The sequence below is a fragment of the Podarcis cretensis genome (assembly GCF_951804945.1).
Source record: "Podarcis cretensis genome assembly, chromosome: 16".
Lineage (NCBI taxonomy): Eukaryota > Metazoa > Chordata > Lepidosauria > Squamata > Lacertidae > Podarcis > Podarcis cretensis.
Window position 1 is genome coordinate 13,962,165 of NC_137186.1, and position 24,842 is coordinate 13,987,006.

At 50.3% G+C, this 24,842-nt stretch overlaps 1 protein-coding gene across 2 annotated transcripts; it reads left to right on the forward strand.

Moving 5' to 3' along the window:
* The first annotated feature begins 4,618 nt into the window (after positions 1-4,618).
* Positions 4,619-24,547, forward strand: LOC307205321 (dual specificity protein phosphatase 10-like). 2 transcript variants are annotated; one of them, XM_079957559.1, is made up of 4 exons: positions 4,619-4,943; positions 16,804-18,035; positions 20,771-21,070; positions 21,489-24,547. In XM_079957559.1, exons 2-4 carry the CDS (start codon positions 16,817-16,819, stop codon positions 21,752-21,754), a joined length of 1,785 nt encoding a protein of 594 aa, XP_079813685.1. In that variant the 5' UTR covers positions 4,619-4,943; positions 16,804-16,816; the 3' UTR covers positions 21,755-24,547. The 2 variants fall into 2 exon arrangements, with proteins under 2 accessions (XP_079813685.1, XP_079813686.1); XM_079957560.1 differs by lacking the exon at positions 4,619-4,943 and adding an exon at positions 8,683-8,811.
* Positions 24,548-24,842: the final 295 nt, after the last annotated feature.

Sequence of the window (24,842 nt, forward strand, 5' to 3'; positions counted from 1 at the left end):
CAGCCATATATTTACCTGCCCCACATCTGATGCCATCTGCAATGTCAGGCATAGGAACCAACTCCTAGGGGCCGAGCTCCCTTTGGCTTCCGCCAATAAAATGTTTGAGGGGGCTGGGACCCCCCCCCCAATTTGATGGGCATTGCCTGGGACCCCTGATGTCAAGTGCTGGGCAGGATGGGAAAGGTTTGGTCAAAGCGGCCTTCCAGCCTCCTTCCCCTCCATGGGATGAAGAGGAGAAGGAGCCACAGCCATTGAGACTCAGCTCCGTCCCTGGCCTCCTTTGGGGGTGAGGGGGCAAAGGACTCAGGCCTTAGGAAATGGTACCCCTGCTTGCAGGCCATGCTAGAAAACATTCCGGGCCTGGACTGCCCCTCAGCCCTGACTTTTTATTCAGTCTTGACTACAGACTATGTTGCTGTATACTGCTCTGATATTATGTGAGAGGATGGTACATTATTATTATTATTATTATTATTATTATTATTATTATTATACGGTTCATCAGAGAAATTCAGGGCAGTTCACAAGATAAAAAATGCAAGATATAAATACTTTTATAAATCAAAACATATTCATGACATTAATTGATTACATTTTTAGCCCACTTTTCCTTCAAGGAGCTCAGAGCAGCCTATGTCGTCCCCCCGCTCCGCATTTTATGCACACAAGAACACTGTGAGGTAGGTTAGGCTGAGCCTCATGACTTTGAACCCTGGTCTCCCAGGCCCCAGTCCAACTCTCTAACCATTACACCACAGCTGTCTCATGTGAATGGCATGTGGAGAGGGGATTTCCTTCCTCTCTTCTATAATACTAGGCCTCAAGTTCACAAATGGACTGGCAGTAAGTTCAGGACAGACCAGAGGAACAACTTCTTGACACAACACATAATTTACCGTACTTATTTGTCACTACAGGATGAGGTGATGAGAGCTACAACTGACCTCAAATGTGGATTGGACACATTCATGGAGTGCAGAGGGAAGTCAATGGCCACTAGCCATAGTGGTTATGTGGAGCAGCCACATCTAGAGGCAGTCTACCTTCAAATGCCAGTCACTGAGGGAGCAACAGCAGGTGGGGGCTGTTGTTTCATGACATGCTGGTGGGCTTCCCAGAGGTATCTAGATGGCCAGAGGATACTTAGATGGACCACTGACCTGAACTAGCAGGGAGAATTTATAAGAAAGGGAGCTGACTGCACAGAAAGTTTATTTCTACATTAGTTAACAGGTTTTTTTTTTAAAAAAAGGCTTCTATTGGGGGGGCTTCCTGCTTTTTTTGGCAGCCCTACTTAAAGACACTGGGAATTGAACCAGGGGCCTTCTGCATGAAAAGCAGATACTCTCTCACTGACCTATGGTCCTGAGTGGTGAGGCCCTGGACGTCTGCCCCAAAGTCCTATCTTCATGGCATCATTACCCAAGACCTTTTTTCTGCTCAGGGGCCCCACTAGAGACCCACCTCATGCAATAAAATCAAATGATGCCAAGAATACACACTCCTTACAATGGACAAAACACCTCCACCTGGCAGGAGAGAGCCAGCAGTAAATCACACTGAGCGAGTCAGAGTTAACTCTTTATTAGCAAAAACAGGATCTACACAGGAGTGTCAGGCCTAATGAGCACAGCAATTCATCTCTGGCAGGTCTTGCCCCCATGAAGCAGTTGCAGAGACTGAAGGTCCTTGCCTCCCCACAGCTGCCTAAGTCCCCTCCTCTCCAGGGTTTTCCCCCCTAAGCAATCAGAGACTGTTCCTGTGTGTGGCCAATCTATACTCTGTCCTTTTCATGCCGCTTTTGGTTCTGGAAGCCCAGAGGGGAAGTGAGCTTGTCGCAGCAGGAGGGGGAGACTCCCTGGCTTCTGCACCAGCCAGATGCATCCCTGCTTCTTGGCCTCCCCATCCCCTGCTTCAGCTTCTGCCTCTGATTCTGAACTGCTCTCTGCCACAGACTCCCCCTGCTCACTAAACCCTGTTACCCTGTCAGCTTCTGACACCTCTTCCCAGTCTTTTCCCTCTGACCACTCATCATCGTCCCACCACCAACCCTCGGGCTCTGAGCCTTCTTCCTTTGGCTGGTCCCTCCCACCATTCCGCTGTGCCCAACCAGTCTGTGACAACACCCTTAAAAAACTACAGGTCTTAGGATTCTTGGGGCGGGGGAGAACCAGCTTGCCTTAAATGTATAGTGTGGGTATGACTCCCTAAATGTATTTTACCTCTGAAAGGCTGGGGAGGGCAGGATAAAACCATTATATAGATGAGCTCAAATGGCTTAACAAGGTATCAGCTAGGTATCAACTAGACACTCTCTGGAGTGAGTACACAGGCACCAGAACAAAGGGCAGCTTGACAACTGAATGACACACGCCTTAGATGACACACACAATCCCAATGACCAACACACATACTCATCCCTGATTGCGGGCGGCTGCAGAGGAGCCTGTTCCTTGACTCAGCCCTCAAGTGATGTCTGTTGCATCACCAGGCAAGAGGCACCCAAACGACGGACAAAGGAAGTGTTCAGGAAAGGAGCAAAAGGCACTGTGGTTCATCCAACCCAGGGGTCAGCAAACTTTTTCAGCAGGGGGCCGGTCCACATGTTAAGAACAGTTTCAGGTTAAGAACGGACCTCCGGAACGAATTAAGTACTTAACCTGAGGTACCACTGTATTTTAATTTCTTTGGGGAAGAAAACCAGTTTGGTCTCACCATTTTGCACATGAGAGCATTTCTTCACATGGCAGCATAGCTAAACTATGGAATTTGCTCCCACAAATGTAACCGGAGCTATCCAGCTTGGAGGGCTTTAAAAGAGAATTAAACAAGTTCAGGGTAGTTGTCTTGGACATCATGGGAGGTCAGGGTTCAGATCCCACCCCCACCCCAGCTCTGAAGCGCTCTGGGGGACCTTGAACCAGTTACCATCTCTCAGCTTTACTACCTCACAGGGTTGTTGTGAGGATAAAGTGGCAAGCAGGAGAAGCGTGTCACCAGCTGGAACTCCTTAGAGGAAACGTGGGCAATTAATGTAATAATAACAGAATTTGAAAATGTGTTGTAGCTCTGTCTGGATTGTACCATTTCAGACAGCAGGGGAGCAGGATGAACCACGCAACACTGCCTTGTGAAAATACCTACTGCCCTTAGAAAACAGCATTCCAAAGGGGCTAGGTTTTACTCTTCTCCCTGACTTGCTAGCTTTCTACATACAAGGACATTTTCCCGCAGGGACACATGCATTCAGACATGCAAAACTCCCCCTGAAGGGGCACAGTCCAGGTGCTAGACACTGCACAATATATATTACTTCACTTACTTCAGAATGTGCTGTGCCCATCATGCAGCAACCCTGCTGAAAAAGCAGGTATAATGCATATTGCTTTGCTATTTTTTTTCATGGGAGGCCACTGAAATAGGGGTGAGGAGAGAGATGCTTCTTTCACACGATTGTTCCTCTGTTCCTCGGGATCTATGAATGTAAGAAGAGCTCTGCAGGATGGACCAATGAGGGTCCACCTAGGCCAGGATCCCATTTCCCACAGTGGCCAATCAGATGCCTTCTGGAAGCCCACCAGGACGGCACAAAAAGCCCTCCCTCTATGGGAAAGTTATTAATAAAGATACACTAGCTTTGCATCTGGAGGTTCAACCAGAGCTGCTGAGGGGTGGCATGACACTCTCTCTCTCTCTTCAATGTTTCTGCCTCATTCTCCAAAGAGGGGCTTTTCCTCAAGCTGTTGGGTGGTTACAACTGAGTTGCTGCAACCACAAGCTCTCATTTGTTGAATTGCAATTGAACTCCAAACAGGCCTTATAAGACCTGCTTGGCTTCCTCTCTCCCTGACTTCTCTCTCCTTGGGTGAACTGCCCCTCTGCACAAGGTTGGTTTTCCTGGCATGGAAATAGAAGGGAAAGCTAGCCAGCTGCTTAAAAATCTGGTGGGGAAGATGCTCAGTTGTTTTTGCAACAGAAAACAAGGTAGTGATCTATTTCTCTCTCTCCGTATTAACAACAACGATGGGCAGGTGAGGAAAATTAGTTGCTTACATTCCCCCCCCCCCACTTGCAAAAGAGGCACATTTAATTCTGATTGCTATTAAATGATAGTAATACGTTCGGACGTATGGTATTTGCATTGTTTATATTAATGTTTAAGTTTAAAACAAGATGGGCGAAGTAGTCTTATTGCCAGCTTGCAATGGATTTCTGTGGTTTTTAGTCGTTTTTATTAGAATTATTTCATTTCCCTCTTTTTTCTGTGACCATTGCAAATAAATTACTACTGATGGTGATAATCAATTATAATTAATAATAATGTCAGGTGACGTTTAAAACGCATAGGAAGGCCCACAGCCAAGCTTCCCTCCCCCCACCAACCAGCCTGTCCCTCCCCCCTCCCCATTTTCAACCCCCACCCCCTTTCTACGGGGCCGAAGTTGCTTAAGCTGATCAAGCCCGTTTCACAATGAATGTAAGCGCTTCCCCGAGTCACGTGCTGCCTTCCTGCGTCACCTTCGCCGGGAGAGCCGGGCCGGCGTCTCATTGGCTGCCGATGATGTCACCCTACAACCCTTCCTCCTCTCTCTCTGCCCCCTCCCATCCCGCTTCCCTCTCCTGCTCCCATCAAAAGCGTCCCCGGCACCAGAGCCAAGGAGGGGGAAAAACATAACAACAGGAAGGAAAGCAAGACAAAGCGGGCTGAGGGGGAAAGAGGGCTGGATGCGGGGTGATCAGCAGCAAGGCAGACCTAGGATAACCCGGAGGGTGCAAAGGTGTCAGAAGTCAAGGACCAACAAATCCAGATTCCTGCTGGGTTTCAAACGTCACCTTCTCTCCCCTATCCCAGCCTCACCAGAAAGGCATCTCCGCCCTCCCCCTCTTTTCACGACCTCCAAAAACATCCTCATGGATTTCAGGCTTAGACTGTAATGCAGGTGAGTGGATCTGCTTCTGAAACGGAAGGTTTTGTTTTTTATTTTTATTTTTGCAACAGGGGACTTACTGGGTGTCTTGCGATGGTTAAACACCTGGAAATCTCGACCTGCGTTAAGTTAATGGAGGGAGGGGGAATGGCTGTATTGGGGGGTTGAGAACAGAGGGACGATGTGGCAAACGAGCCTCCCTTTCCCGTCCTTGAAGGCAATGTTTGCAGGGGGTGTGCACGCACCTTTGCAACAAAAGAGGGGCAGCGTTTGCTGAAGGGATCGGGCGCCCCAGATTTCGACAACATGAAAGGCGAGAGAGAGAAAGAGAAAATGTGTTGTTTGTTTCTGGATGCGGGGGGGGGGGAGAGATGATGAGAAATAGAGGGTGATGAGTTCTTGTTTCCTCCGCCTCCCCCCCCCCCCAGGTGGCAATAAAAAGAGTGGGCGTTTGTTTGTGGTGGCTGTCGCCTCGGTTTGTTGTGACAGATCATTCTTTTGGGGGGTGCGTAGGAGGTGGGGAGAGGCTGGCAGGCTGATGCCGAGAGGGTGGAGGTGCCACCGGGAGCTGGAAAAGTGTGTTTGCTGTGCGGGGCGGGGGGGGGGGGAGGAGGTGGATGTCAAAGAGAGAAGACCAATGTTTTTTTCCTTGCAAGCATCAACACAAGAGGTTAAAAGAGGATCTGGTGTGTGTGTGTCTGTGTGCGCGCAGAGTTCTCCCCTTACAGGTACCCTTAACGTCTCCTGACTGCTAGGATGACATTCGGGGATATTTTAAGCCGGTGATGCCATGGTGGTTATGGGGACACCGGCGGGCTTTATATAGAGACGGGTGAAAGTGAGGCACGCGCCGACACGTGTGCTCGGGCTCACATGCAGAGGCAGACACGCAGACACAGTGCTTTCCTTTGTCGAAACACAAGGCGGTTAGAGAATCTGCTTTGCCTGCAGAAAATCCTAGGTTCAATTACGGTCAGCATTTCCAGGTCTGAAACCTGCCTGAAACCCTGGAGACCTGCTGCCTGCCAGTACAAAACAACATTGAGCTAGATGGACTTTCTGTGCTCCTATTTAATGAGGTCTTTTCCTCAGAACCATGAGGACTAGAATCCTGCTTGGGTTTTAAGGAAGGGCCGCAGCTCAGTGGTGGAGCATTTGCTTTGCAGGCAGAAAGTCCCCAGTTCATTGCTTGATGGCATTTCCAAGTGTGGCGAGGAGAGACTATCTGAAACCTTGGAGTGCCTGCTGCAGACAATATTGAGCTAGATGGAGCAAGGACTTTGTATAAGTCAGTTTCCCATGTTCCCAAGTATGTAGTAAGATATGCATCAGTGGGAAGGCCAGTGAGCCCAGAGACACGCGGGATGTATGCAAAGGTTAATTAAACACCCAGTTCATATAGTATAAATTGCAAACACAGAACTGAGGTGCATATCACATAGTGCTTAGGATCCACTGTGTGCCACCTGTGCAACACACCTGTGCAATACACCAACACCAGGTGAACAAACAGTATTGCACAGGAGATACCCATTTTTCATAGAATCGTAGAATTGGAAGGGACCACAAGGTTCATGCAGTCCAGTCTAACCCCTTGCAATTCAGGAATCTTCTGCCCGATGTGGGGCTCAAACCCACAGCCCTGAGATTAAGAATCTCATGCTGTACAAACTGAGCTATACCAGGCCTCCCCCCCCCCGTTGTTTCAACTAAAATGTATGTCCTCTTTAAAAAAAGAAATCTGAGCAGGCAAAGGGTCATGGCAAAGTCCTCAGGCCTCCTTTGCCATGAGACAGCAAGCCCTTCTCTCTCAGACCCAGTCCTCCTGTCTGCAGTATGGGGAGAATAACACTGACCTGCCTCACAAGGTTTTTGCAAAGGTTAGAATGGAATGTATGCAAATACTCAAAAACGACGTAGACGTTTTCTCATTGTCATTATCTAATAACAAGCGGAAAACTGGAAAAATACTACCTGCATAATTATTCCATATTAACTCCCTTCTTGGCAACATGAATATGTACCGTACTTTGTGTTCAGAATTACCTCCTAGGAGGGGTAGATTTAGGGCACTGGAGCCACAGGGCACTTTGTAGGACAAGGGGGATGGTTAGAGCAGCTGTCTTGCATGCAGAAGGTCTCAATCCTAAATGGCATCTTTTTCGAAACCCCAGAGGAGCCACTGCAGGCCCATATAGATATAGACCAGGGGCAACCTAAATGGGCCCCATCAACTCCCACCTGCCCCACCAGCATAGCCGGTGGTCTGGGATCATGGGAATTTTAGTCTGACAACAACTGGAGGGCACCAAGTTGGCTACCACTGGTATTAAAGCAGTGCCCACCCCCGCAGCCCTTGCGCTTTCTGACTCCCTTGTGTCCAAACTGTTGTAAAGAATCTCAACTTTCTTAGATATGCATAGCCAAAACTTGGTCATGCGCTGCCAAATCTGCAGTTGTGGCTGCAAAGAAGGTTTTCTCGTGGCCCGCAGATTAGGTTTTGCTGTTACTTCTAGTGAGTTGACTCCGAAAGCTACTTCACACGTGCCAGAGGAGGACAAGTGTCTGAAGATGCCTCTGCATGTGTGAATGAGCCACTAACAGAAGAAACTTGAGCATTGTGCTCTGTTGGACAGAATGCCAGTTTAAGTGTTTTGCTGCCAGTCTCCAACTCTTGGGAAGATATGAATGCATGCTGGTGAATGCATGCTGCCAACCAATATTGAAAGGTGTGCGGACAACCCTCACCTTGGGTGAATGGGGCTGATGTTCTGAATGGGTCACATGAAGGCCTTTGCTCCCTTCGGGAAGTAAACCAAGGCTGGATCCCAGCTGTAGCTGTGTTTGGCTTTTTGGATACAAGGCTGATGAAATGAAGCCAAAGGCAGAGGGTGTGAAGACAAATATCCATCAATGTGTCCATCAATGTGTTCCAGAAATCATGATGCAAGGAAAAAGGAGTTGTGTGCAGTTGGGGAGAGCTACCTGGTACTTGGGGGGTGGGGTGGGGAAGTGGGCCGTGGAAGCAATCTCAGTGCCCTCTGCATATTTGCTGGACTACAACTCCCATGAGTCTTCATCATGGACTGTGGTGGTGCTGACGAGAGTTGCCTTGCACGGCAGAGAGTTCAATCCCTGACTGCTCCACATAAAAAGAAGGCAAGGGGAAATATATTTCTCTGCCTTAGATCCTGGAGAGGTGCTGCCAGTCAGAGTGGGCTGCACTGGGCTGAATGGACAAATAGTCTGATACAAGATATAAGGCGGCTTATATCTTGTGGGAAAGTTTGCCTGTAGCTGTACATACACAGGCTGTTGAAAACGACAGCAACCGCCCATCACATCGATTGCAGCACAGCCTTGCAAGGTAGACCAGGATATTGCGCCCTTGCTGCAGATGGGAGGACTGCAAGAACCAGGGGGAAGTTCCCCAATGTGCCAAAATTGGAATCAAAGGCTTTGGGTGATTCATACGAATTAATCCCGGCCAGCCTCGCATCCTTTCCTGTTGTTACCAGATGAGACATTGCAAATGCCGATTGGAACTCTGCGTTCCGCCCATCAGCATGTTTTGGGAGGCGGCAGGGAGCACCCTCAGGGCCAGGGACATGTGGAATCCCCTCGAGGCCTCTCCCCCTCCTCGTCTCCCCCCCCCCCGCACACACCGCCCCCGACACTGCATATCTAGGGCCAAGTGGTGAGCTCATGGTGTGGGGTGAAACCCGAGGAGACAGATGCCCTCATTGGGCACTGCCAGGCTATGAGCTCAGGAGGGTATTTTTAGAGGCAGCACACAACTTCATTTGGTGGAGGAGAGAGCTGAACGACAGCCCAAAAGGAAGTGAACAGGCGCTGCAGGGGGACCACCAACCACGTCAGGGTGAGTGTTTGCGGGGGGGGGGGGACGACCTCGTCTTTCTTTCTTTCTTTCTTTCTTTCTTTCTTTCTTTCTTTCTTTCTTTCAAGTGCATTTGGAGAGTGTACACCGGCCCAAGCTGGAAAGGGAGATGCACACACTGCTGGGTGTGCAGATGTGTGTACACACACACACACACATGCAAACAGCCGTTTTGTGCGTCCACAAAGTGGCGGGCGCCCGACTGTGTGTGCAAATCCGATTCAGGCAGGAGGGAAGGAAGCGATGTGTCGGAGGGCTTTGGAATTCCTTGAACACAAAGCAGGCTGAGCTTCAGGGCTGAGCAGAGGGATGGAAATCCCCGCCGGTGTGTAGTGAGCATGGGTGTTGGTTGTGTAGAAAGCAATGCCAGGGGGAGGCGGTGTGCACAGACCAGAGAGGGTGCATGCTTGAATGGCTAGATTGTGCAATGGAGAGCCTGTGTGCAGCTAAATTGTTTGGTGTATGTGTGCGCATAAACTGCTTTGAGCACATGGTGTTTGCAGGAAATGTGGCGTGTTAATAAACTGACCATGACACTGTGTGTGTGTGTCCCAGTGTTAGAGCATCTGCCTTTCATGCCAAAGGTCCGTAGTTTAATTCCTGGCACTTCCAAGTACAGCTGAAACCCTGGACAGCTGCTGCCAGTCAGTGTAGGTGATACTGAACTGGATGGGCCGATGTTCTGACTCTTTGTGAAGCAGCTTCCTCTGTGTATATGCGGGTGAGAGAGAGACAGTGAGTGAGTGTGCAAGTGTACCGTATATGTGCCACGAAGCACGGAGGCACGTGCAGTACTTCGCACGAGGGAGTTTTCGCTGGCGAGGAGCGTTCTTTGGGGGATGCTTGCATTACTTATTCTTATAATGATTAATTACTGTAGCCCCATCAATGTCAAACACACTTTACATAGTTTCCCAGGAAAGAGAGAGGCAGAGGTCCCTGCCCTCAAGGAGACCACAGTGCAAATGCTTCCGGTGGGGGAAATCAGCATTCAGGCAATTTCTTAATGGGAGCATTACGTTATTGGGGTGGGCGAGCTATTTGTGGAGCAGAATTCCTCGCTACTTTGGTAGGGGGAGGCTGAGAAGGGAGAGCTACTTCCTAAGGCCCTCCCCACTGCAAGATCTCATGGGAGATGTTGGGGGTCTAGAATGACAGGCTGCGCCAGGATGGAATGGGGAAGCAGTGAGAGGAAAAAGCAGAGAGGTTTAAAAAGGTGAGGCAGCAGTTGATGGGAAAGGCTTCTGCTTGTCAGAGCAACTGTCCAGATCGGGTGTGGAGACTTCTGTATGTCACTAAACTACAACTCCCATCATCCCTTGCCATCAGCCATGCTGGCAGGGGCTGATGGGAGCTGTGGTTCAGCAACATCTGGAAGGCCAAAGGTTCCCCACACTTGAGCTACATGGATAAACAGTCTGGCTGGTTATAAGGCAGGCTTCGCCAACCTGGTGCCCCTTCCAGATGTTCTGAGCTGCGACTACTGGCTGCGTTGGCTGGGGCTGACGGGTGTTGCTTTCAAACAACAACATCTGGTTGGTGCCAGATCGGTGGAGATTGTCTTACAGATATCTGCCAGTGATAATCAGGGTATAAGGAGAAGCAAGAACAAAGTACAGTGGTACCTCAGGTTAAGTACTTAATTCGTTTCGGAGGTCCGTACTTAACCTGAAACTGTTCTTAACCTGAAGCACTACTTTAGCTAATGGGGCCTCCCGCTGCTGCCGCGCCGCCGGAGCACAATTTCTGTTCTCATCCTGAAGCAAAGTTCTTAACCTGAAGCACTATTTCTGGGTTAGCGGAGTCTGTAACCTGAAGCGTCTGTAACCTGAAGCGTATGTATACCGAGGTACTACTGTAGTGGAACAGGGCAGGGCTAACCCTTAGCCAGGAATTTTGCAGGAAGGAGGAGTTGTGATAATCCTTGCAAACCAGCCAGAGCATAAATACAGATTGTGCTACTCCAGCCGAAAAAGTTATTTCATTGTCTTGCTTCCTATGGACTAGAATCTTGCTTGCCCATTTTTGCTTATTATCTCTGCAACAGCTAGATAGAGACGGAATGTGTTTAGCTTTTTTTAGCAGCAGCTGAACAAAAGATCCAGGGTATAGTAAGGGTTAAGAGTGTCTGATCCACACTCTGACATGATGCTCACTGAGTGGCTGTGGGTCATTCCCTGGCTATGCACCCATCGTGCATTTAAAGGACCTGGTTTCCCCAAAAAGAACCCTGGGAACTGTAGTTTACCCCCTCACAGAGCTACTATTCCCAGCATCGTTAAGAAACTACAGTTCTCACGATCCTTTGCGTGCTTTAAATGTACGCTGTGTACGCAGTCACTGTCTCTCACCCTAACCCACCTCGCAGGGTTGTTGTGAGAATAAAAATGGGGAGGGGGAGAATCACCTGCATCACCTTGAGCTCCTCTGAAGAAAGGTGGGGTTGAAATGCAATGAATAAATAAGTCAGGGAGAGGGGATTAGAATATCCAATTGGTGGACAGTCTCCCCCCCCCCCAAATCATCCAAGGCAGTGTGGTGATGCAATTCCTTTTTCTGCAACCGAGGGCGGAGCTTTCTCCCCCTCTGCATCCCAAAGTGCTGCACTCGGCTGTCGCGCGCAATCGCCCCTCGCTTGCCGGGCACACGGTTGATGGAAATAACAGCGCTGTCGCCCCAGATTAGTGTCGCTGGGCTGTGTGGCTGTTCTGCAAAAAGAACCTCCGGGAGAAGGAGACTTTTGTGCTGGCTGAGTGTGTGGGCGGGGACGCAGGCAAGCCAAGATTATAATTCCTAGGTTTTTAAAAATTTTTATTTTAAAGGGGTGGCAGAAGATAGGAGCAGAACCACGGGGCTTTGGCTGCAGATGGGTATATATGGGTCACTAGGAAATAGGGGACTTTGGGACTGCGGGATGTGGAAGAGGGAGAGGCGAGGAGCAGGCAGAGGAAATCCGGGGTGTTTGCAAAGGGGGTGGGGATTTTGTTTTCTGCATGCACGTGTTACACGAATCAAACATGCACACAAAATTAAGCTGTGAGTCCTGTATCGCAGGGGTTTGGACTGTATGACCTTTGGTGATCCCTTGCAGGTGTTGGATGAAGGAGGGGGTAGAGATTTGGAGAGGGAGGGAGCCATAGATCTGGGGCAGATCTCGCTGCTTTCCACACAGAAGTGTCCAGTTTCAGTGTCTGCACCTACAGCTAAAACAGAGGTGGGGAAATTCATTCAGCCCAAGAGCCAGGAAGGTTTCTGGGGGCTGCATGCCAGTGGTGGGAGGGGCCAGAGGCAAAAGTGGGCGGGGCAACAAATGCACAGGTAACTTTTGTACAAATTTCTACACTCAGTCACGCATCCTCCATCCAAGCAACCAAAAGGCATGATCAGAGTTCAGGGACCAATCCCAGCCAGGCAGAAACACTTCAGGAGGGTGTGGAGCAGGCATTGGCCCTCCAGATGTTTCGGGACTACAACTCCCATCATCCCTAGCTAACAGGACCAGTGGTCAGGGATGATGGGAATTGTAGTCCCAAAACATCTGGAGGGCGAGTTTGCCTATGCCTGGTGTGGAGGGAGGGCCATTGAGGGGTGTGGCCTGGGGAGAGGGGGTGTGGCTTCAAGAAGGTGGGGGTAACCTGGCAAAATCATCCATTAGCATATAAGCTACTACAGTGTCAACCACACAGTGTTTCTCAAACTTCGGCCCCCAGCTGTTGTTGGACTACAACTCCCATCATCCCTGACCATTGGTCCTGCTAGCCAAGGATAAGCTGAGCCTGGCAGGTAAGCTAAGCCTGGCAGGAGAGCTTACTCTATGGTCTTAACCCTTTCATGCATTAATTAAACTTAAGCATGTTGGTTATATGAGGTTGGTTATTCCACAGTTTGGAGGTTGAGGGAGTGCAGCACAGCCATCAGGGCAGAGACAGCCTTCCCTAAGCTGGCACCCTCCAGATGCTGTTGGACTACAACTCCCAACAGCCCTGCCTGCAAGGCCAGAGGCTGGGAATGATGGGAGTTGTGGTCTGACAACATCTGGAGGGCTAAAGGTTGGGGAAGGCTGCTGTGCAGCAGCCACACACAAACCCAGAGAGAGAGAGAGTTCTTAATTTTTGTTTGTCTCTGTTTTAGTTTCTTCCTCCGCAGTCCCAGGCGCCTTGTTCCCCAGGCGGCACGCAGCGAAAGGGTTTCTTAGCAAGCCTGGCAAACATCACAAGGCTGCTGTGGTCCTTGGTGTCTCGATCAAATGCTCACACACACAAGCCACACACACAGAGCCCTTGAGCGGCTTCTGCCCTTCAGAACAGAGGCTGCCTCCCTCCATCCCAGAAGTGCGAAAAATGCTTGCAGAGGAGGGTGTTGCTGGGCACGTGCTCACACCCTCAATGCCCACAACCCCCAAAAAGCAGAGTGCTTTTCTTATTATTCTCCCTCTCTCTCTCTCTCTCTCTCTCTCTCTCTGTGTGTGTGTGTGTGTGTGTGTTGGAAGATGCGATTTTGGAAGAGGATGGCTAATCTCTCCTTGGCACGGAACCTAGCGCCTTTGAATCTTTTTCCAAGTCCCTGCAGGGAAATGTGGCAGGGAGCTGTATTTTTCTTGATAACACGGCTTTAATGGGGATTGGGGTGGGGTGGGGGTGGGGAGATGCATCAAGAAAGCTGGGGGGGGGGGGCGAGAAAGAGAAAGGAGGCTGATCCAGGATCTCCTCCTCCTGTTCCAGCAGCACATGAAGTGCTGGAAAGATCTGAGGGTGGGGGAGTTAACATGTTTGTCTCCCATCAGAAAGCCTTTTTGCTAAACCTGACCCAATTTATATCTACAGAGAGAGGATGTTTTTAAAAGGAAGAGGGGGAATAAGGAATTTAGTTAAGCGTTCCTTGGCTCTTAGTGGCATTCTCCTACCCCCACACCCACAGTTTTTAACCACAAATGAAATTAGATGCTACTTGATTGTAAAATCACCATCAACATCAAACTGTAGAATTGACAGAAGGGGCCCCAGGGTCATCTAGCCCAACCCCCTGCCGTTCATTATTATCATGAATGATCATGTAAAAGCAGGGTGAATATACCAAGTGAAAGGATTTAAACATAAACAGAGGGAGAAGGAGGTCATTAATTGACCGAAACCCACTTTCCACCAATTAATGACTACCTCTCAGTTTTCCCATGTGTAAAATTGGAATGAAATAGTGGGCAAGCTTCACCGCTTTGTGAGGGCAGATGCAGCAAGGATTTCGTCAGCACGTACAGCGTGGGTGTACCCCACGGTAAAAAGAAAAGGTGAAATGACGGAAGGAAGGAATATTAATTAAGATATACCAGGGATGATGGCTAGAGCTGGCCAAGCAAGTAGCATGTAGGGCTAACTCATAAGTCCACAATTCCAGACAAGTGCACAACACACAAGACACAGAATTTAGCAATCTAAGAATTATCAGTTTTCAAGGGTTTCTTTTTTCTTAAGACTCTAGTCCTTAAGGCTACGATAATCAGTCATAAAGAATTTATTCGTTTATTGCATTTATATCCCACCATTCCTCCAAGAAGATCAAGGCTGTGTACGTGGTTCTCCCCTTCTGATCCCCACAACAACCTTGTGAGGTAGGCTGAGAGACGGTGACTGGCCCAAGGTCCCTCAGTGGGCTTCATGACCAAGGGGGCATCTGAATCCTGGTCTCTCTCAAGTCCTAATCCGACAGCCTAACCACCACACCACACTGACTCTCAGTGTGAATAATGTCCGCTGGAACCTTTTAAATTAGAGGGGCACTCATTACAATTGCTAGCAATTCAGGAAACAGAGGTCTATTCCTTTCCCGTGATAAGCCGGCACTAGATAAGAATACGATGAAAATAAATCAGTAAATCTGACTAGAATCCCATTTCCCTCCTCCAAGGCAGAATTTGTCAATTATTATTTAAGTGCCAAATGTATGCATGCAGCAAGCTATCACAACACTAAAATACATGACCAAAAACCCCAACAAACCATACCGGGATTTTAGTCCAGAGGATTGGCTACCTGCTTAAGTCGGGACAAAATGATGACACCTGTCTGGGGAGGGTGAGCAAAGGAGCAAAATGCCACAGGTGAGGGAAGCAGCTGTGAAGATTTCTGGCACAAAGCCTCTGCCACAGGCGTGGGGAGCCTTTGACCCTCCAGATGTTGCCAGACCACATGCTTGCTAGGACTGATGGGAGTTGTAGTTCATCAACATCACTCTAGATCATTAGCCAATCAGGAAACCTGGAGTACAGCCAATCAGAGCCTGAGGAAAAACTCCCAGGCTTCTCAGGGTGCCTCTGGTGATGCATTAATGTAATTTGAGCCTGTGGCTCTGCAGACTGCCAGCTATGGCTACTGGGAGTTGTAACAGCTGAAGGGCCACAGGTTCCTCATCCATGGGCTTCGTCAGGTTTTGAATGTAAAGGAAAGCGCCCCCTGAGCATGTGCAGAGAGCTTTACTTCTTGGTGCTGAGTAACCCAAAGCCAGTTGCCTCGCCCATTATCTGGAGAAAGATGGGGGCGAGAAATACACGGAGAACGTCCAGCTGCCAAAGCGCGAGACTCTTAATCTTAGGGTCATGGGTTCAAACCCCTTGTTGGGCAAAATATTCCTGCATTACAGGGGGGTTGGGCTAGATGACCCTCATGGTCCCTTCTAACCCTATAATTCTATGATTGTATCTCAAAAGCTTGGTAGCCTTTGTCTGCTGTGGGGAAGACCAGTCAAGTTGGCGTTCCTGGCAAGTCCCCCTGGGGAGGGCATTCCACGACTGGTGTGCCAACTCCTAGAAGGCATTCTCTGGAAGACTTCGCTACCCATGGCAGCCTTCCCTGTTTAATGCAGGGATGGAGAACCTGCAGTCCTCTCTATGTTGCCGGGATACCAGCCAGCAGGGCCAATGGCGGGAGTTTTCACCCAGTGTCAGATCTGGAGGGCCACAGATTCCACTGCCACTCTCAAAGGCTACATGCACACTGGGACCTGCAGTCAGTGGCAGACCCACATTTTTGGGGCCCTGAAGAATGAACTGCTATGGGGTCCCCTTCGCAACCGACAACAAGGTCCGGGTAATCTTAGTTAAAAGGGTTGTTCCACAACAGTTCACTACAATTTTTTAAAATTAAAAAATAGCCACTACATTTCATATTTTGATTAAAATTGCTCTATTAGACTATTTCACATCTCAAAGTCACTTGTGTGAATTCAAGTTATTTGCGGGGTGTGTGTGAAAATTAGGGAAATGTTATTTACATTCATGATGCGTTATAAAATGATTGTGAGTTGTGCGATTCAAATTGGGTCTACTGGACCCAATTTTTTAAAAAGCAATGCAGACTAAAGTCATTTCTGGGGGGCCCCCTTGTATTAGAGACCCTGAAATTTAAGCTTCATTAGTTTCATAGTAGATCTGCCCCTAGCTGCAGTTTGTTAGAAGCTCTGGTAATTATATCTGTCTGAGGTGTAAACTAGAGTGCCCAGGATTATTTGAGGGGAAATAATGTGTTTGAGTGTGCGATTCCCACATTGTAATACAGTGGTACCTCGGGTTAAGTACTTAATTCGTTCCGGAGGTCCGTTCTTAACCTGAAACTGTTCTTAACCTGAAGCACCACTTTAGCTAATGGGGCCTCCTGCTGCTGCTGCTGCCACGCTGCCGGAGCCCAATTTCTGTTCTCATCCTGAAGCAAAGTTCTTAACCTGAGGTACTATTTCTGGGTTAGCGGAGTCTGTAACCTGAAGCATCTGTAACCTGAGGTACCACTGTATATGGATCGTGTGGGGTGGCAGAGCTCAATGAAACCTTAGACACCCCTGACAAAAGAAAGAAAACATGGGCGCCAACTTGCTGCATGCTCTTCTGAGCCCGGTTTTTTGAACCGGGAAGGGCAGGGTATAAATAAATAAATATTATTGTTATATATTATTATCTCTCTCTCCCTCCCTCTCTCTTTCCCCCTGCAGTTCACCTTTCCCAATGCCTCCCTCGCCTCTGGAAGAACGGATCGGCGTGCTGCAGCGACCCAAAACTTTGGCCTTGCGCCTCAACCACAGCTTTGCCAACGGGGGCACCCCAGGCGGTGGCGAGAAGCAGCCCCCGGCGGTCTCCAGAGCGCCTGGCCAGGCCGCCCCGGCTCCCGCGAAGGCGCCCTGCGACGAGGCCGCACGCCGGGGGACGCCGGGCGTCCTGCAGCCCAACCACTCTCACACCATTGACATCAAGCTGACGGTGGGAGGCGTGCAGAGCCTGTCGCCTGAGAGGAACGTCTCCCTGCAGCTGGACCTCAAGCAGGCCGAGCCTAAACCGAAAGGCCTCGCTGGGCCCCAGCTGAAGGTCTTCTTGCCCCAGGCGAAGCTCAAGAAGCGCTGCTTCAAGGAGAACTCCAAACCGGCGGTGCTGGACACATCCACCAGCTCCTCCTGCCTCTCCAGCCCCGCCATGCACCCCCTCAAATGCGGATGCCGCGGCTGCTGGCGCCTCATGCGCTGCGAGGACGCCGGACCCAAGGGCGGCTTGCTCTCCCTGGGCTGCTTCTCCTGCCGCTCCAGCCTGCGCTCCCTCAGCTGCTCCAGCTGCAGCCCGCCGTCCGTCAAGAAGCTGGGGTGCCTGCCCTGCACCCCCTCCTCGGCCCTGCACTCCCTGGCCTGCCTGGCTTGCAACCCCTCGGTCAAGTCGGGCAGCTCCTCCTGTAGCTTCTGCAGCAGCGACCCCATCGTGGCCTACGACCCCCGGGCGGGCTCGTCCCCGGCCCCCAGCTGCGGGGACGACGATGACTACAGCGTCCGCACCATCTGGCCCGACGAGCTGGCCAAGAAAATGACACGGTCCCGGGCGCAACAGCAGCAGCAGCAGCAGCATGTCTCCCCGCTCATCCTGGACTGCCGCAACCTGATGGAATACACCAAGAGCCAGCTTCAGGGCGCCATGCGCTTCGGAGCCGCCGACGCAGCGGGCCGGAGGCGGCTCCAGCAGGGGAAGATGGCCATGCTAGATTTCATCTCCTCGCGGGGAGGCTGCGACGCAAGGGACTCCTCGCTGCAGCGTCTCTGGGCCAAGGAGCCCGGCGGCCGCGCCAGTCCGGAGCCTCTCCCCGCCAGCCCCCCCAAGCCCCGCAAAACGCAGCCCTCCCAGAATCTCCACCTGGTGCTGGATTTGCTCAACAAAGATGGCGGGCAGGAAGGGGTCGGCCGGAGAGGTGAGCTGGGGGTTCTAGGTGCCGACCGCTGTGGTGGCAGCAGAAATTGCATTGGTGTGTCAAAAGTTCTTTCTCCTGGGGCCACCACTTCCCTAGTTGCCCTGAGCCTTCTGCTGGTCCGAGGGGAATGCGTTCTGGGCTAACACAATGTCTCCCCGCTTTAAAGAACTCCTGCCTCCAGACAAGAGGTTGATTATTTCTGCAAGGCTGTCGCTTATCCATCAGCCCTGAGTTTCCCTCGGGTCCTTCTCAGGCTTCCTGAGGTTATATTTTTCCTTATTACATTTTGTTCCACATTGAACTACCTGTTTCCCGGCTGGTAATAATAATAATAATAATTTATTATTTATAGGCCACCCATCTGACTGGGTTTCCCCAGCTACTCTGGGCGGCTCCCAACAGAATTAATGATAATAATAATAATAATAATAATAATAATAATAATATAAAAAGCAATAAAACATCAGACATTAAAAACTTCCCTGAACAGGGCTGCCTTCACATATCTTCTAAAAGTCAGATAGTTGTTTATTTCCTTGACATCCGATGGGAGGGTGTTCCACAGGGTGGGTGCCACTACTGAGAAGGCCCTCTGCCTGGTTCCCTGTAACCTCAATCTTGCAGGGAGGGAACCTCCAGAAGGCCCTCAGTGCTGGTCCTCAGTGTCTGGGCAGAACAATGGGGGTGGAGATGCTCCTTCAGGGCCAAGACCGTTTAGGGCTTTAAAGGTCAGCACCAACACTTTGAATCGTGCTCGGAAACAAACTGGGAGCCAATGTAGGATGTAGACTCCCCTTGAAAGCCACAGGGAGAAAGGAAGTTTGGAGGAGAACCATAGATGCTCCCTAGAGTTCATTGGGGGAGATATGGGAAATTAAACCACAAAACATTATCTTGATAGAATGAATACAGCAGGAAGACACAACAGGGCAGTTCTTTCCATGCATGTTTTCCCTATGCCAATTGGGTTAGGTTTAAGATTTGCACCACTCCACCATCTCTTTGGTGACCTCATCCCAGCTGCATGAGCTGATGGCAAGATGCGAAGGGGGGCTTCACACCCCCCCAGTCCCCCCCCCACCTCACTTTTAGCACCTGTTCAAAACCCCATTGAACCAGAATGAACTCTACCCAGCTGGTAGCATGACATCATTTCTTTGACCTTCTTTCACACTTGCCCCCTCCCTTCTCCCCAGCCCCTGCCAGCCCCCACCATGGAGGGTGGGGTGTCATTTTACATAGCAGATGTTTTAGGTCAGGAAGAAGAACAAGTCCCCTCCCTTTTCGCCCCCACCTTCCTCCCACAGAAAACTGCAAAGGGGAAGGGGGAAGCCACTCTCAAGTGGTTTGGTTAGCACCAATTTGGAGCATACGGAGTACCCTTATACGGAATTGGACCGCTGACCTATCTAGCTCAGGGGTGCCTGCTCTGACTGGCAGCAGCTCTTGGGGTTTCAGGCAGGGAGCTTTCCCATCCCTATCTAGAGATGTCACTGGGGGGGTTGAACCTGCATTTAAGCAGAGGGTCTCACACGACCTTTTTCAGGGGTTGTTTCTGTGAGGTGGGCACAGAAGAGATTCAGAAACTCACAACTTAGAATATTACTCTGCCACCAAATTCACCAGCTTTGGGTGTCACACAGAGCTCTTTTCCCGTGTTGTGCCTTTAGGTAATTTTATACATTGGACTTCAGCATCTGGCTGGGATGGGGGTGGCTGGAGAGGCTCTTTGGTGCCCCACTTGCCCACCAGTGGTGGCCAGTGGTCAGGGGTGATGGGAATTGTAGTGCAAAACATCTAGAGCAGGTGCAGCGGGCAAAGGGGGGGGGGAACCTTTGGCTCTCCAGATGCTGATGAACTACACATCCCATAAGTGCCAGCAAGGATAGCGTACGACCAGGGAAGATGTGAGCCGTAGCTCAACCACATCTGGAGGGCTAAAGGACCCCCACACCTGATCCAGAGCGCCTCACCCCCCCATTCACTTGCTTCAAAATTAGGGAGTGCCAGCCCTGCTGTGTTTCCAGCTCCCTGTCCCCAACACACCTTTTTCCGAGCAGGGCTCTGTGCCTACACCTCCATCCAAACCTCCCACCTTGGCAGCATGACTGGCAGGTCATTGGGAGGGCAGCTGCTTTGCAGGGGGAAAGTCCCTGGTTTCATCCACAGCATCTCCAGGTAAGGTTAGGGAGACCACGCCGCCCCAAAATCCTGGAGTGGTGCTGACTGTCAGTGCAGACAATACTGAGATAGGCAATTGTCCATCACAAGACTCCTTGAGGATCATTTGATGCCAACACTCCAACTAAATAAGGAAATGAGAGCAAAATGTTTTGCCTGTGCTCACATCCTTGGTTTCTAACTGCTCAGCCAAACCTACTGATCGATTAAAACTTCGCAGCCCTAATTAAAATTGAATTATTACAATTCATTTCTTTACTCACTTACTCAAAGCTTTTTATCCTGCCAGAAAAGGCTCCCAGATCAGCTTACAAATGTCAGTGGTAAAACAGTCCCTGCCCTCAGGCTTAATTTAAAGAAAGAGAGAAAGAAAGAAAGAAAGAAAGAAAGAAAGAAAGAAAGAAAGAAAGAAAGAAAGAGAGAGAGAGGGGGGGGGCACACACAAAAGGAAAACAGATTGGGAGGGAGGAGGAAAAAATAAAACTCAAGCACTTTTTCTGCACAATGCTTCCACTCCAGGGACTCAACCCCTTTGCTTTGTGTTTTGACCACAGGCAGTCTGATTGGGCCAGATGTTGCGGACGGCCCAGATGACTTGGGGCCCCCACTCACCCCTGACCTGGAGAATGCTGAGCTGAGCCCCATTCTGCCCTTCCTGTTCCTGGGCAACGAACGAGATGCGCAGGACCTCGAACGGATGCTGAGCCTCAACGTGGGGCACGTTCTCAACGTCACCACCCACCTGCCCCTGTACCACGCCGACAGCGGGCGCCTGCGCTACAAGCGCCTCCCCGCCACCGACAACAACCGCCAGGACCTGCGCCAATACTTCGAGGAAGCTTTTGAGTTCATTGGTGAGGTCTAGTCCTGCGGCGAAATAAAGGGGAGGGTGTAGCTCAGTAGTAGAGCATCCGTCTTGTATGCAGCAGGTCTCGGGTTCAATTCCTGGCATCTCCCTCTGGAATGGTCTTTTGTTTGAAACCCTGATGATTCAAAGCCAGCCAGGATAGACAATAGCTAGATGGATCAAGGGGTCTGACTCTGTACAGGGCAGCTTTCTATGTCCCTCATTTCTATTTTCCTCCCAATCTGTTTCCCTTTCTAAAAAAAACTTTGCTGCCTGTTTGCCTGGGGCCTATTCTTAACTCGCCGTAGGCGAACAGGCAAGGAGCTGTGTGTGAAATGGAATTTAGTCCAGGAAGCATTTGTGCACAACCCTTTCTCAGGTTAGCGTTGACGCTGTTTTTCCCCTCCCCCCTTCCCTTACTCCAGAGGAGGCACACCAGAGCGGCAAAGGAGTCCTCATCCACTGCCAGGCCGGTGTCTCCCGCTCGGCCACCATCGTCATCGCCTACCTGATGAAGCACACTCTCATGACCATGGGCGACGCCTACAAGTATGTCAAAGGCCGAAGGCCCATCATCTCGCCCAACCTCAACTTCATGGGGCAACTGCTGGAGTTCGAAGTGGACCTCAACGCCGGCGTCACACCCCGGATCCTCACCCCCAAGCTGGCCGGAGTGGAGACCGAAGTGTGAACAAGATGGGGGTGCAGGATGAGCTCCGTCAATCTCAGGGCTGGGAAGAAGAGGAAGGGGGGGCGGGAATGCAATAAGGGGACTGATAGATGGCAAGTGAGGGCTGAAGCAGTGAGCAGGAATTCGGGGGGGGGGGCTTCTCAACTACTTTATTACATCCCCCCCCCCACTTGAGGGAACTTTGCTTGGATACCTTTCTAAGTCCACCAACCTGGAAACGTTCAGCGTACAAGGCGACAGACAACGCCAAAGACTGATGGCGCTCCGTTCTTTAGGTACCGCTGCTGCTGCTGCTGCTGCCGCCATCGGAATTTCGGGGAACAGTTATTTCTACAATGACTTCTGAAAAAAAACTTTCTTACCTTCGTGGGGTGGGGAATGGGTGGTGTGTGTGTTTGTGTGTGTGTGTGATCATGCTGGTTTTTAATTTATTGGGGTGGGGAGTGTGTGTGTGTATAAATTGGGGGGGGGGGAGTTCTCTTTGTCTTCCCCCCAGTTTTTTTGATCCAGATGCTGATATTGCCTTGCTTTCCACCACGATGGACTAATTTGGGGCTGGGGTATCCTAAGCAATTTACACGTGTTTGTGTGTGTGTGTGTGTGTGCGTGCAGTAATGGAAGAGGGGGTGTCCATGGGGAACATTGCGGGTGTGAAACTCCTCTCCCCCCCCCCCCCCGCAATTCCCACCAGATTTTAATGCTCAGGATCACAGAATCTCTTCTGGATAAGAGTGTGGGTGGAAAGAAGGGGGGGGCAATTCACAATTAATCTCCCCCCCTCCTTTGCTTGGGGTGTATGTGTGTTTGTGTGTGGGGTGGGAGAAGAGCCCTCAATTCTGCCCTCTCATCTAGTTATTTATTTGAACTGTAATTGCTGCTTAGACTCTTTTGACCACCAACCTGTTATGTGGCTCTTAACAAGGGTTAATACTGTGGAACTGATGATATTATGGGATGGGGGCGGGGACTGGACCCTCCTTTTCCTCCTGCCCCTTCCCTCAAACATATTGTTAAGCACTTCTCCCCCCTTTCCCCTCCCCTTCTCAGGGTTATATGATGTAACTGGAACTTGTCTTCCATTAATTAAGGGGTTCGGGGTTTTTTGACAATGGGGAAGGGATGCTGAAACTGGGGGGGGGAGTCCCCCTAGGACTCTCTAGCTCCCCTAAGACTCTCTAGCTCCCCTAAATTTTATTTTAGGTTTCTTGGGGCTGGTATGGAGTGGGTGTCGTCGTCTCCCCCCAGCTAATTTATCTTACGATGCAATATATACACAAAAATTTTGGTTGTTAATGTTAGGTGCTTTAAAGTGTCCCTGCCCCCCACCTCCGGCTCCTCTTCCCGCACCGCACAAAGAGGAGACAGGGTGTGACATGCGTCCCTTCATGTCAGTGGTCTTTCAGCCGTTCCCCGTCTTTTCCCAAACAGAATTCGAACCCATCACCAGCAAGGAGCAAGAGGCGGGATAAACGTTATGGAGGCTATGGGCCCCATCTCTCCACCAGTGAACTCGCCAGTCATACAAAATGGAAAAGCCCAACATCCCAGTCCATAAAGCTGTGGCACAATATTTGTTTGTTCGGGGATGGGGTAATTTCCCTTGTAATCATCAACATCTCATCATTTCTGTAGATGTAAAAATACATTGTGGAAGACGTTGCTCTCATCCCCAGGTTCTCGCCAATGTAGTACCCTCTGGAAGTTGCTAGACTCCAGCTCCCATCATTCCTGACCATTGGGGCTGATGGGAGTTGGAGTCCAGCAACATCCAGAGTGTCATTCCCACCCATCCTCAAATACTCCCAGAATCCTAACCGGGATGGCATGGCACCCACTTGGAACTCGTAATTTTCTGGGTGGCTGGAAAAACACCCAATAGCCAAGAGGCCAGGAGATGCAGTAAGGTAGCCTGTTCAACCCTCAGCTTGATGATCAGAAATTACTGGTTCAAGGACCTATTACAAGATGCCATAGATGTGCCCCCCCTGCCCGCGATTAAGCAGGGGCCACATCTGACCAGACCAGCGCTCCAAACTGCCACTGAAATGTTTTTTAAATCAATGCCCCTGGCCCCACAAAAAAAAAATGTTTTAAAATCCTCCAGCCCCCAAATTTCACTTCAGCTATTGAGGTTGGGGTGATGGTGGTGGTCGCACCTAAACATGAAAGTGGGATCTGTGTCAGAATGATTGATGTTTGTGGCTGAGCTGCAGACAAATCTTCGCTCTCGCCTCTTCTGGAATGCAGGGATGCAGAAAGGCTTCTGTCTGGCTTTGGCGGCTAAGTGATGTTTGCCCAGCTGTGGAAGGGAGCGGTGCAGCTCAGTGCTTAGAGCCTTGCATGCAGAAGGTCCCGGGTTCAATCCCTGGCATCTCCAGGCAGGACTGGGACTGTCCCTTACCTGAAACCCTGGAGGGCTGCTGCCAGCTGGTGTAGACACTACTGAGCTGGATGGAGCAATGGGTCCAGTGCAGCATAAGGCTTGATGTTCCTAAGGAACAGCAAAGCACCCTTTGCTCCCCCCACCCCTCCCCTGCTGCAGATCCAGAGTGGCTGGTGAATGCAACAGTTCCTCCCCCCTTTTTTCCATTTAAAGAGTTTTGTAGTGAAACTAAAATGCCCCACCCCATCCACCCGCTGGACAGGAAGCTGATGTGGTCAAGACTATAAGGTTCCCCCCTTCCCTTCCCTGCTGTGTCTTTTTGGATCTCGTCTTTGTTATTTATTGGGCCCAAGTGTGAGGCCCCAGCGTCATAATTTATTAAACGTGGTCTTTCTCTTTTTTTGTAACAAGACCCTGTCTCTCTTGAGGGTGGGAGAGGTGGGGAGATCAAGCCAATGTCTACCCAAAGATTGAACTGAGCCCTGGTGTCCCTTTCAAAGCAGAAAGAAAACCCACCGAGTTTTGAGACCTCGGAAGTCAACAGTGGCAGAGTAATACATACTTCTCTTGTGTCACCCATTCATAATCCAAAAGGGAAGAACTGCCTCATTTCCCCCCACCAGTCTTCCCGTGTGGTCGGCTGTTGCTGAACCAACTCGCCCCAGGCGAGTAGCTGTTTGCAAGCTGCCACTGAAAGTCCGCAGT